This window comes from Hippopotamus amphibius, chromosome 1 (assembly GCF_030028045.1).
Source record: "Hippopotamus amphibius kiboko isolate mHipAmp2 chromosome 1, mHipAmp2.hap2, whole genome shotgun sequence".
NCBI classification, from domain to species: domain Eukaryota; kingdom Metazoa; phylum Chordata; class Mammalia; order Artiodactyla; family Hippopotamidae; genus Hippopotamus; species Hippopotamus amphibius.
In genome coordinates, this window is record NC_080186.1 from 184,894,231 (window position 1) to 184,908,166 (window position 13,936).

The 13,936-nt window shown below is 39.9% G+C and overlaps 1 protein-coding gene across 4 annotated transcripts in view; it reads right to left on the bottom strand.

The window, feature by feature from the left end:
• Positions 1-252: 252 nt before the first annotated feature.
• The window catches only part of NREP (neuronal regeneration related protein), an 83,662-nt gene continuing 69,978 nt past the window's right edge, over positions 253-13,936 (bottom strand). For 2 of the 4 annotated variants that reach the window (XM_057737531.1, XM_057737524.1), the window contains exons 4-5: positions 6,273-6,350; positions 253-2,000 (exon numbers count right to left, since the gene is read on the bottom strand). In XM_057737531.1, the coding sequence (XP_057593514.1) occupies positions 1,875-2,000; positions 6,273-6,350 (204 nt within the window). In that variant the 3' untranslated portion in view covers positions 253-1,874. Of the gene's footprint in view, positions 2,001-6,272; positions 6,351-9,168; positions 10,873-11,429; positions 12,293-13,936 lie in introns of those variants that run through there. The other 2 variants (XM_057737506.1, XM_057737516.1) reach the window with 2 other exon arrangements.

Below are 13,936 nucleotides of genomic sequence, written 5' to 3' on the forward strand. Positions count from 1 at the left end.
GAAATAAAAGGGTCTTGGTTTAATTCTCCTTTGTATCCAGAGGCAGCTCTGCAAATACCATCCTAATGAGCCATTGCCTGGCCCCTAATCTCATAAAACCCTCAGAAGAGAAAATGCATGAAAGGCAGAGCTGATTCTGTCTGTTTTGATATTCGCCCTTGGGTCTTCTTTTGGGGCTCTGAGAGCACATGAATTAACATTAACGAGTGAAAGCATTCCAAAGTAGGCCTTTCCAATGATGAGCCAGGCCGGTTACCGTACAGCTTGCATATTTATTGAACAAATACTACTAAAATAGCTAAAATACATTGGGTACTTGTCGTGAGTGCATCAGTAAAGATCACATTATTACAAAAGCCTGCATATTCAGCAGTACACAACTGCAACTCTAAGGAAATGCCACAGATGCAGAATACTGTTTTCTTGCTCTATTTACACAGCGAATATACCTATTCTAACAAAGGAGGGAGGGGGGAAATGCACAGGAAACTCAGGCCAATGGGGGAACGAGAAGAGAACGAAGTGCAGCGCATGCGTCGGTCGATGTGTAACAGTCAGAAGCGGGACAGTTCAGAACGATGCCTGCCCTGTCAAAGGAAGAGCTAAAAGACAGTTATATAAAAATTAAGGTGGGCTTTCAGACTGGCTAACACAACAACATTCCATGAATAGATGGTATTGTCTGATTGTATTTTTGTTTATCCATTGCATTGGGAGCAAGGACAAAAATGTAAAATCTACACCTTGCTTATCAGAACTGCCGAAAAAGAGTGCTCTGCCTTTTTAAAAAAGAGATTTGTAAAGACATTTTTTTCCAACCTAATTTTTGGGAAAGGTGTAATTCCATGTTCCTACTGAGATGCCAGTTTTTTAGATTTTTATCCAGAGGGCATTTATTAAAAAAAAAAATTTGCCCTTTTCCCCCCAAATATTCTTTCAAACGAAGAGAACCAAAAGAGACACCTAAAAACGCCTGTCAAATTATTGCTTTTTGTTCTCTAAGTGAGGCAGGCGAGGCTACAGAAAGGAAGAGATCTGGTTAGGAAGTTACAGTTTTGTGATTGCTCCCGCTACAGTGACTGCGTGTCCGGGAGTGCCAGCCCACGAGACGCGGGTCTCTCCTGCGCTGTGGTGGCACTCGCTCAACCTACGGCGCTGAAGAAGAAAGCCACACTGAAGACACAAGGAGAACAAGTCAATCCAGTCTAGAGAACAACATTCGGGGAAACAGAGTACCAACACCTTCTTAGAACATGAAAATAAAAAATAACTCCATCAGAGCTACCTCGCCAAGGAGCATGTTGAAAGTCCAAAATAGCACCATTCATCAGTGTCTCAGGTCCTGTGGCAGCATCTCGGTCACTTACCACAAGGAAACAATGAGTTTCAAACTACTTCTATACATCAAAAGAGTACATGGGTAAAATATAGAGATATACAGACAATTGATGAACATAAACTACTAGGCTTGTTACATCTAAATGAAAAAAAAAAAAAAAAAAGGGGGACTCTCAGCCTCTGCAAGAAGCAGTCGGGAGCTGTGTGAGTGAAAAGGCAGAAGTGGACCGGTTGTGTGAGAGCAGAGGGGGTTTGAGTTGTGGAAGACATCGTCGTAGCAAACCAGGCCTGAAGGCCCACCTGTAAGGGTTGTAAACGTGGATTCACAGTGTGAAATTCTGAGCGTTTTCACTTGAGTCAGAATGATTAAAAACTGGTTTGATGATACCTATTTGTCCACTGTAAATTCTCTAAAGCAAGGCTCAGAGTCCCATAGTTTCTTCTTATACTTGATGATTTACACAGAAAAAAATCCCATATATGATACCATGACCTCATCAATACCCATACACCATATGTAATACAAATGGAGGTGATTAAAAAGAGTGGAGGTAACTGATTCCTGGGGAGTGGAGTTCATTGCTGCCAAGTGGAGTCAGGGAGGCAGCCTCGGTCTCGCCATCCTTCTTGCGGTTCACTTCCTTTGGGACAGGAAGTCTTCCCTGAAAAGCACACAACAGATAGACACACAAAAAAGAGACATACTGAGTTATGCTTCTAAAACCATTTGAAAATTTTTGCTTCTCCCTCCCGCCTTTTATCCTTGAACTCCTGGTGTTTTGCAAAGTTTACATATTAAACACAGTTCACCTGAATGTAAATATTAGGTCTGTGGGGGCATGAAGTAATTAAACACTAGCCGCCTTGGCTGCAGTAGAATCAAGTGCTTCTCTAATGGCTGGGCCTGGCCATGTGGGAGGCACATTCCCCAGAGTCAGGTTTCTGAAGACAGTTTCTAGGATCAGATAGGGCCCGACAGAAGCCTGGGTGAGAGGTGTTCCTAGGATAGCTAACACCTCTTTTTTTAAAGAGTTCAATGGCTGTGGTAGAAAGGGATAATTGTTTTCATGTATATAAAACAAATATGTAATAAAAACATTTAAAGCATATCACAACTGCACAAATGTAATTTATGTATAGTTTATTCTAGAAGCAACTGGCACAGTCCCTATAGGTCTTACAGTAAGAACCAGAAGTGGGTACCAAAGGCAGGAAGTGTTTGGGAGGGCAATCGTGTGGGCTGGGGGTGGGGAGGCAGCAGCTGCAGAAAAGAGGAGAATAGTGGGAAACCAAGGCCAGAAGAGAGCGAGATTCAGCTAGTTTAGACTGAGTGGGGCTACTCTAGTCTCTCTTCACAGTCCGGATGAGTGAGGTTTTTGTGTTTCTGACGAGGAGAATCCAAAAGCACTGTGACTGATGATCCCTTGAGCACCCACGGGGAGAAGCTCCCCTGCACAACCAAACAGCAAGAGGACAGGACAATGAAGCCGATTTGCCTGAGCAATGATGCAAAATAAAGGTCTTACCACAACTGGATTTTATGCCCCATTCAGAAATGAAAACAGTGAACATTTGACAAGAATCTCTTTTAGCCTAACCATTAACTACTGGAGTTTTCTTGAAAAAAAATAATCCATCATGGTTTTAAAAGATCTGTTGTTTTTGTTTTTGTTTTTCCCTTTTTGTTCAGGTCACATGTTCTAACAGGATAGTTATTATAAGCCAATTTGACTGGATGTAAGTACTTGGGTTAAAGTCATAATCTTGCTTTGTGATCTGCAAATTACCATATTTGAATTTTTTTAAGAATTCAGAAATTAGGGGCTTCCAAACAACTTGAAACCAAATAAATGTTTTCAGTAGTAAAAAGTGAACAAAATATAAAAGATGAATTCAACTTTAAGAAGTCTTATTTATTGTATAGGATTCCCATATTAAACGTTTTACCTAAATATTTTGTTAAAAATCTCAGACTCTGAAAGCATGTAACATTTTTAGAATGTACATAAAATCTACTCAGTATGTACTTTAGTGCTCCAGTTTTCGTTTGTGATTTAGAGATTGTTTTGGTATCATTAGATACCAACAGGACCAAACCAGAAAATTAAATTAAAATATAATTAATCATTTACACTCACTTAAAGATGTAGATAAACATCCAAAAGCATTATATTGAGCAGTTCCTTTCACTTGTGAAAATAATTTCAATCTTAAAATTTTGGCAAGCAATCCCACTATTTAAAAAGAGAAATCTACTGTAATCCTGATGTCTTTAAAATAATGTTTGTCTCTCCTCCTCTATCAACCAGTTAGCATCATGGTTCAGGATATGACAAGCTGTAGTTTTAGACAAATGAAGTATTCAATGGCTGTTAACTGTCATAGACCTAGAAACGGAAAACAAAAGTTCATAACATTTCAATCAACAGCTAGTCTTTTTGCATGGCTGGCCTTAAAACTGCCTACTTCAGACTTACTCTTAAGTGAATACATAGAACATCAGTTGGTCTTTATATAAGTCTCAGTCTTACTAACATCTTATTTCCGTAAAAAAAAATACAACAAAATGAAATAAAGAGCTGGGTGAGATCTGGGTAATCTGGAAGAGGTCCTTCCAAGAAAAAAAATGTGAAGGAGATTATTTCCGATTTGAATTTATCATGTTTACTATTTTTTCTCCCTTTCAAGGCCCCAACATATTCATGCCTGTCTTCCCTTTATTATTCATGTTCTGCGTGCCTACTATGGATTGAGCACTCTCTTAGATTTTAGGTCAGCAGAGACAAAAGCAGGCCCTCCAGCCTGCCCTTACTTGACCTGCTGTATGGGAGACATCCCAGTAACCAGAGGACAGCAAGGCAGTGGTGGTAACCATGTGGGGAGGTCTGATGTGAGGCACCCTTGGGAGCTCCTGGGGAGATAAGGTTCTGTGCATCCTCCCTTTGGAGGCTGGAATTTACTAGGTTTCCGTCCCTTCCTCCTATCCTTCGCTGAAAAAAAAAAAATTCCTGCCCCCATTGAAGGAATCTCAAGCTTCTGCAGCAAGGGGAGGAAGTATTTTGAAGAGGAGACACAAAGATGTCTTAATCCCCACGAGTTAGGCCTTGCAAGAATTCATTCAAAAATTGCCATCAGCCACCATACAATGACCTCTACAACACTGAGGAAGCTGAGTAATCCAGAAGGCTGGAGAAGGGGAAACAGATATGTGTCCAGTGGCTCTCACAGACCATGCTCCCAGGTGTCCCTCCACTCATCTGCCTCAGATTGGATGGCCCTCTCTGCTGATAACTGTTAGTACATGAATCCCCCAGTTACTCAACAATGTGCTTTGGGCCAAGTAAGCCAAGATTGTTTTTCGTATGATTATGCAAAGATGTGCTTTTCCAGAAGGCAACAGCTAGGAAAAGGACAAATATATTATGCTTAAAATACTATTCATATATTTAGAGAGGCAAGAGCTCAAAATAACGGAAGACCTGAATTTCAGGATCCACCATGCCAGCCCCTGGAGCATCCCTCAATGCAAGCAAGGCCTAGGACCTGCCTTCCAAGAGGAAAGGGAGGCACTGTTGATCTCACTGAGGAACTTGCCCAGTCTGGCCCCTCTGGTTGATGCCACCAGTATCAAAGAGAGGACTTCTAGATTCCTGAATGGGGCAGGAACTAACGAAAAGACTACACTCCCTCTTCCCTTCCATAATCACATGCTACCCTCAGCTACTCAGGGAAATTATGCCTGAGGTGGCCCAACAAAGAATGTCTAGACTATACTGAGACCCTAGTGGTATGGTGGTGCTGAGGTGGTGGGGTGTGGGTGTATTTTAAGTAAAGCTCCAGTATTTTAGCTCACTTCCACTCCAACTCTACAAGATCAGAACAAGTCTAGGTCAGGCAGGGCCCAAATCATTTTGTTCACCTACTTTCCTGCCAGTGATTTCAACCTTGACCTTTAGAAATTCTCAGAAAGATTAAAAGTGATTTAGAATTGTTTTCTTTCAGTGCAAACTGCCAGTTGACATAATCTGTTTAACTAATGTCTGCCTGTAAGTAAAAGATAGGAAATTGCTGAAACCATTAAGGGAAAGTAAGATAGTTTCGTAAAGCTGAAATGACAGTAATAGCTGGGGAGTCTTCTCCATTGGTCAATTACACTTAAGAAATTTTTAAATGAAAATTTTTTTTCAATGGACTTTTTTTTAATTGCAAAATCAATAGGTCAGTGGTAAAAAGTACAATCCTCCTTGCTTAAGGTCAAATTGATATTTACCCCAACAGGCAAAGTCCAAAGGTAACTACAGTAAAAACTGGTAAATGTTTTCGTTGTTGTTGTTGTTGTTGTTGTTTTGAAATGCTGCCAAAATCTAAAATGTAAACTCTACAAATTTTCTTAAGGCAGAGAATTGTCACACCTTAAGATGTCTGAACAATGAAAGCATGTTTATAGAAAATAGTTTTAGGCCTAAAAATTAGAAAAAAAAATAACAGCTGTTTTATGTTCTTTCTGTTGTGTTTCATGGGTAATCTTATCAGATAGTCAAGCATCATTATCAGACAAAACTGTCATCATCTTATACTTTTAAGATATCTTTTAGTTAGCTATCTTCATATTTAGCTCATCTACCCAGGAATGGAATAAACAAATTAAAAACCTGTAAAATGTACATTTGACAAGTTAGTTCCATGATTCTTAAATGAAAATTTGCTTTGGACTTTAGACGTGTCAAGAAAGAAAGACAGCGTGAACTGTAAGAGTCACAGGACTTTAGGATATTCTTTTCCTTTTTGCAGTGTATGTTATTTCCAAGATCATAATAGTATCAGGTTAATGGATTATTATAGTAGAAAATAATGAGTATTAAAATTAGAAATAACTGGGCTTTTAAAAACAAAAACAAAAAAGACCTCAACAAAATGCCAGCTAGAGATCTTACCTTAGGAAGCCTTCCCTCCATTTCCTTGTTTGGAAATGGTTCTTGACTGACCCAGACAGAAAGCTCTGGGTAATAAACCTAGAGAGACATAAAAGCACACACATTCAGATTAAAAACTGGATTCACTCTGAAACCACCTGGAAACAGCTTAATGAGCTCAATTCTCCTCAACTTATTTCCCAATTGCAACTTAGAGTGCTGGGGAAGCCCAGCCCCTCTTCCAGACTGTCAGTGTGCTTCTGACTGTACACTGCACTCAGGAGAGTTTTAGCTCAATGTCTTCCAACACCAAGTCCAGTAGAGCAGAGATATCAATCAGTGCTATCTTTAGCTCGCAAAGCGGTAGCTTCAGGGCCTACTGCCTGAGCAAACTAAGGCACTGGGGAGGCCTAATTTTCAAAGCAACCTGTGATAAATATCCTTGCAAAACTCCATGTTTATGAGATAAATATATCATGTACCCACCAAACACTGTTAAGGGTTATCCTGATTCATTTATTAGAAGGCTCAATTATGCACAAAGCATATGGAGGAAAGGAAGAAGCAGCCTGCGTCCTCCCCAGATCCACACATCCGCTGACAACATGCTCTGCCCCGCTGCCTGAAAGTAGCCAAGTGTCTGAGAGACGGGTAGGGCAGGGGATGGGCAGCATCGCTATGAATGATTCAGAGAACAGTAGCTGTTGAATGTGGGGGCAGGGCAGGGGTGGGACGAGGTGGAAAGAGTGAGTCCAACTGAGTAGCTCTTCTTTCAATATTATCATAAGAAGGTTGCTGACCAGCTGTTCTCCATCTCTGGTAAAGACAGGAGTAGGGGGATAAGGACTGAAATTACAAATACAGATTTAGGTCAGCTGTAAGGAAGAACCTGGCATAAGAATTGTTAAATTACTAAAAGAATTCAGAGAGGAAAACTGTGAAATCTTCTTTAAGAAATTTAGAAACCGAATCCAACAACCATCTGTCAGGGCTAATTTACATTTGATACAGCCCTGCTTGAAGGGAGGGGAGAAAATTAGATAAGATTTCCTCCAGATCTGATTCTCTAAATGCTGTAAATAAGCTTCACATTTAATAAACACTATTAAGAATCACATCTCACTAATCGGTTAACAGACAGACTTATATGTCTTTTTTTGTTTGTTTTTGAAAGCACAAGATGCGGTAGCCTAATCATCAGGCTGACTGCAATGTTTTCAATGTCCCAATCAATCCATTTTGTCAGGGCATCTGAGGCACAAAACGTGGATGGCTGTGCTGGTTCCGTGGGAGAGTCTAACAGAAACTATCTTTGCTCAACCCCAGTAACCTTTATGGCACATCCCACTGTACAAAGCAAGTGTGCACACATTACCTAATTTATCCTGATGATAAGCTGTGACGAGTTTTATCCTTACAGAGCAGAGGAAACTGAAACTCAGAAAGGTCACCTGACTTGCCCAAAGTCACACAGTGTAGGACAGGACTCAAACTGAAGCCCGATTCCCAGGTTCTAAAGCCGGGTTTCCATTATTTGCGTCTTCCTGATGCCCTCAAATTATCCTGGAATGCAAACTGCCTACCCCCTCTCTTTCAAAATTACACTGGTCCACAGCCACCACACACATTTAGGTCTTAAATATTTGAGAGCTCATCCTACAAGAACTGGGCCTGTTTTCTGACTTTGTGCTGGGTCTGCTTTCTGGGTCAGGCGGTTCCCCCAGCCCTAAACTCCTTCCTCTTGCTCAGCTTTCCTCTACTCCACTCAGCTCCTTCTAGGAGAATTCCCCCACCTGCCTTGTTTGGGACAAACAGCCACCACTGACATTTCCTTGAACCAGGAATGGGTGAAGAAAACAAAACTGCAGTCTCAGATACACAAACTTTTTTTAAGGCTTAAAAGAAAGTCACAGCAAAATCCCACTTTGGGAAATTTTAGGAGACCTCTAATTGGGATCCACTGTAAACACACTTAATATAAACAGATAAAAGATGATATCTCTACATTACTGTTTTTAAAGGCATGCTTTAAGAACAATTAAAAATATGACATGTATTAGCAAGAAATAATGTTCCATTGTAAACTAAAAACATTGATAGAAATACATGTAGAAACTAAGTAGGCACATGGATGCAATGAAAAGCAAAATCAAGTAAATGTTATATCTTTGTTCTTATGCTTTTCTGTGATACACTATTTTTACAAAATGACACTACATTAGCATTTAACTTCTAGGTCCAAAGCATCAATACTGAAGCCACCCAAGCCTGATCTGTGGGGAAAAATAGCTTGCTTCTCAGAAATTATTATACTTACTGGTATACTACTTACTTAAAATTTTTTCCCCAAGAACTTTCCTTTTTTAAAGAAAAACAGCCAATGATATTTTTGCCAATGAACTCAGGAACATGAGTACCTGCTGGCAAACGGATGACTAAGGAAACTTCCTTCTCTACTTCAAATTAGTTCTTTTGCAACATATTAATTTAGCTACAAGTTGACCAAGGGCATTTCTAATTAGGCATTTTTTTAGTGTGAGAATCATAAAGTAATCACTACGCATTAGGAAAAACAAATGTCACTTTGGCCTTGTGGTAAATTCATCTAATCTCCTTCAGAGTCAGAATTTTAAGCCAAAAATGGCAGAGACAGTAGAATCTGTTACGTTCTTAACAAATGTCTGGCTGGTTTCTAAGAACTCAGCATATCCTTGGACACAGAATCTAAAGGGAAATAGTTAAACTTTTATTTTTTGGTTTTGGGAAAAGGTGGTAGATTATTGGAAATATATGCTAGCTACATTACAGCTTTGTTCTTTCCTATACCTGTGGTGTTTTGAGGACTCTAATATGAAGGACTTGAGAAAAAAAAAGTCAATGACAATCATTATCCTTACTCTAAAATAAGTCACAATACCTTCGTCCATGCAGGCATTCACCCCGAGTTTGTGAAATACTTGCAGCGTGCTGGACACAGTTAGACTCTGGATACCACAAGAAGAGAAACAGAGTTCCTGACTCCTAGGTGCTCAAATCAAGGGGCAGGGGAGGCAGACAGCAGGGGTAATAGATCCTCTAAAAGATCATTTTAAAGCATGTGCTATGGGCTGAATTGTGTTCCCCCTAAAATCCATATGTTGAAGTCCTAACCCCCAAGATACTTCAGACTGTAACTGTATTTGGAGATAAAGTATATAAAGAGGTAATTAAGTTAAAATTAGGTCACGGGGGTGGGCCCTAATCCATTATGACTGGTGTATTTATTTATAAGAGGAGGCAATTAGGACATACATACACACGTACACCATGTGAAGACACAGGGAGAAGACAGCCATCTACGAGCTAAGGAGAGAGGCCTCAGCAGAAACCAACCCTGCTGACACCTTGACCTTAGATTTCGAGACCCCAGAATTGTGAGAAAATAAATTTCTGTTGTTTAAGTCACTTAGTCTGTGGTACTCTTGTTTTGACAGCCCTAGGAAACTAATACAGTGTGCTTCAAGTGCAATTTAAAAAATGTATAGATTATGTCAAATGTAATAGCTGTCGCAATATCTATCAACAGATCTAAAAAACAAACAAAACCAACATTTAGCAAGACATCCAATAGTGTTGTCGACAGAGGAAATAAAGGTGGTAGTGAGTGATCTGGGAGGGTGAGTGATGGTGGCCAGGTGCAAGCCGAGGAAGATAGAAGGTTGAGGGGTAAGGATGTAATGAGCTCTGTGGGGACAGGCACCTTCATGGCCAGATCTCACCATGGCTCTCAATGGCCACAACAGGAACAACACAAATGGAACCCCACAGGCTGCTTCTTACCTGGTTCAGAATATTAGAAGCTAACAATGACCCTGTGATCGGAGCTTCTGAGTGCTGATAACATGTGGGTCAGAAAAGAGGGTAAGCTGATCTATCTTTCTGGAGCTCATCTGCTCTTGCTGGAGCCCAAAGCCATTCATTCTTCTTGGTATTAGTCAATTGATGCTATGAAAGCAGACACATGGCTTAAATTGTATTCGTTGTATTCAGTTTTCTGGATTCAAGCTTGTGTTTTTCATGAAGGCCAATTAAACTAACTTTTTTAAACTTCACCAAGTTCTCTCTTGGTGGTGGTGGTGTACGCATCTCAGAAATGTAAGCACGTGGGAATACCTCCCAACTGCTGTTTTATTAAACTAGTAAACCAAAGTCTGCCTTAATCTTCACAAGAGAAGTGTGTTCTTTTAAAACTGTCTTCCATATATAAAATAAACAATTGCTTTTGCTCAAGTAAAATCCTCAAAACCCTCGCGAGCAATACTGCTCCTCCAGATATCAGGAATCAGAGAAGCAAGCTATAGCCTCAGCAACTAAGGAAACATGAATGTTTGTGAAAATACAGAGGGGACGGAAAATTTTAATGTTTTAAGAAAGTTGGAGAACATGAAACGTTTTGCTTGAATTCAGGGGAAGGTTGAATGTTTATGTTCATTGACTATATTAGTCAAAGTGTCTTTTTCTGTAATGCTACATTTATCTCATTGATGACTAGTTTAGAAACAACAGAACTGACATAAAGAATCATATTGGTTTAAATACACTAATCATGATAGATATGTATTTAGGTATCCATAAGCAACTCTTAGGTAAAACAAATTTTTTTGCTTTCAAGTATAGTTAATGCATTTTAACCCACTATACATTTAAATATAGTTTTATGGAGAAAACATACTCTTTCTTACTGATCCTCTCAAATGTATTTGATGGTTGGGCATTTCCGTTTCAATTGTCTATCACTGCATACAAGTTTAGAAGAAATGCTCATGGTTTTTGCCTTTTTAAATCTTTCCTTCCTTCTTTCAAAGCTTGTTTTATTCTCAGGGCAAGGCGTCATGAAAAATAACTTCATTTTCTTAAGTCTATAAGGCAATTAGCTTGCAATGAATATTACTTGGTATCCAAATTAGAAAAATAAAATGTGGAAGAAATCAGAGACCACTCCTGCAAGGTTCTCCCCGCCCATAAAATGCCAACTAGGTTACCATTCAAATTCTTTTTTTAACCTCTCAAGCTTTTCATATCAAAACTTGCTATTTATTTTCCAATAGGATAGTCCACATACAGAATGAGTCTAATCAACGCGCTTCCTATCACTTCTACCATACTGCATGTAAATTCTGAATTATATCTATTTATTACCTGTTTCTAAGTTGGTATTTTCCTCTGCTCATTTACTGTCTTTATCAGTACTTCTTTGGGGAGATTCTTAAATGAGAATGATCTTCAAAGGCAGGGTCATGGCTTTATTTGGAGCCTAAATATACCATGTACACATAAGCTGGTTAACATACCTTCTGAGAAACCTGCTATGAGGATGTTGCATGGTTTGGTTGTTAACGACCATAATTATAATATTATTTTCTACCCTTGGTGGGGTTCTATGTGCTTAAACAATGGCCCTTTTATGACTTACCAAGGATAGATGCCCACCCCCTGCAATTAGGAGAGCGAACTAGAGCAGCAGATGTCCAACCTGCATAATTAATTCTTTGAGCAGCAAAGGAGTATATTTTATAATCGCTTTGCCAATTACACAGTGTGTATGTGTGCCTGCGTGAGCACATGTATACATATTCCACTCTGCCTAATTAGTTGGGAGGTTGTGAAACCCAGTACTGTAATACAAGGAGAATTTATGTGCACATACATGCTCTTCATTTCTGCAAATACCCTTTAAAGTGATGCGACTGGAGTCTCCCTCAAAAGCCAGTCTGCTCCCAGGTATTACTGGCCATGTGAGAGGGCAGCATGTAAACTGAAACCATAAATGAGTTACAAGGCTCATTTTCTCTGAACAGCGTTACATCAAAGATTAGATGGTGCCAAAGGATGACGCACTGAGCTGTCTCTCTAGAGACCCAGTCTTAGATATCTGCCTAACCCTGTGAATGCTGCTTGGAGATGGAGTACACAGTGGGGGAAATGCACTGCAACTAGAAGTCAAAAAGATAAATATGCAGAACACCGGGTCATTCAGATAGTGTATGCCACCTCTGCAGATTCTGGAAAATAAAATAAAAGTGTTAGTTGGTCCCTAGGTTGGCAAACATTCTGGTTCAAGAACTAAGTGAAACATGCAGCACCCTAATTTAAATACAGACACACACACACACACACACACACACACAGAGGAGCTGGTTGTGCTAACAATGGGTAATCAAAGAGAAAGCATTACAAACACCTGACTATTGTACTCAACCACAAATGCCCTCCTGCTAGAAAGGAAGGGATGGCCTTTTAGGGCACTGCTGTACTACAACACCTGCCGACACCCTCGGTTTTTCCATGGCCTGATAAGTTCTTAACCTGTAGAAATGGGGGTGGGGAGCCAACTGTGGTTCATAGCTCACACACTGGTTAAGCCCACTGGCGTTAACTTTGCTTTAGGTGCATATGTTTACTACGGGCACATTTTATGAGTACTATGCAGCAGATGATGTTACTGCCCGTGATTACATGTCAGGCAGGCAAAGGATTCACATTTCTTTCCTTTGTGAGTTGGGGTGTTTGAAACAAGCAGTGTAGAGTTTAATCGCGGAATCCTCTAGATTCCCTCTGCCGGTTGTGAAGCCATCTTGAGAGGCCGCTGATGAATATGTGGGAGCCTGACAGCTGTGGAATTTCATTTCTAGATCTCAACTAGGCAGAGAAAGGAAAAGGAAGTCTCCTCGCTGGCAACAAAATGAAAGTGTTTACATGTGAAATTAATCGTCAGCACAAAGCGCTTTCACAGTCGCTCTGTTCCACAATATAATATTCTGCTTGTTTGGCTGCTGAGTCTTTTAAAATTTGATTTCTAAGAATAAGAGCAAAGACTTAGAGGAACAAGGAATCGAGTCAGAAGCAAGCCACAAAAGGTTAACAACATTACCCAACTCTGCTTTGTCACCGCTCTTTGAAACTGTTCGTTATGTGAGTCTGGGGGGTTTGGATGGAGTGTAGTTCAAGGCAGGGTGCAGCAGCAGCTGGAGAACTCAGCTTGCTGAACCCAAGGTCAGCTGCAAATATTTGTGTCCTACAAACGGCTCTCATCCCAGCCTCATTCCTTTCCAATAGGAACAAGTTTAGCACAAAGCAATCCACCTAAAGGCTCCATAAATCCAAAAAAGGGAGTTACTGATCGAGGAATTCTCAGATTTCTGCCAAGGCACCCTCCCCTGGGCTGGAGGTCAGCCTGGTACGGTAATCAGAGCCAAATTGTGGACTGGACTCAAGGAATTTAAGTTCAACACTTCAAATATAGACTTTTAATGGGTGATTTTTCTTTTCAATGATGAAGACAAAACAAAGTACAAACAGCTGATAACAGCCCAAAGTAAACGAGGAGAAAAAGTACAAGAAGAAAGCTTGGAAACAAATCTCATAAGGGATATCTAAGAAGAGATTTTCTGAACAAAGGGAAAAAATAAAGCAGCTTTTTAAAACTCTGGTTTGGGATTAAGCAGTTTGTGAGTGAACAATAAGAAAGTACAGGCCACAAAACAAGACATTTGCTCTTTTCAGCAGAAAAAAAAAATACAGGCCTTTGTCTGTCAACTAGCAAGAAAAGAAAAAAAAAAAAAAAAAAGGCCCCTCAGGCATTTAAGCACAGCATAAGCTTTTCCTTGCCCCATGACCTCAACAAATATGTTAATAAAATCTTTTAC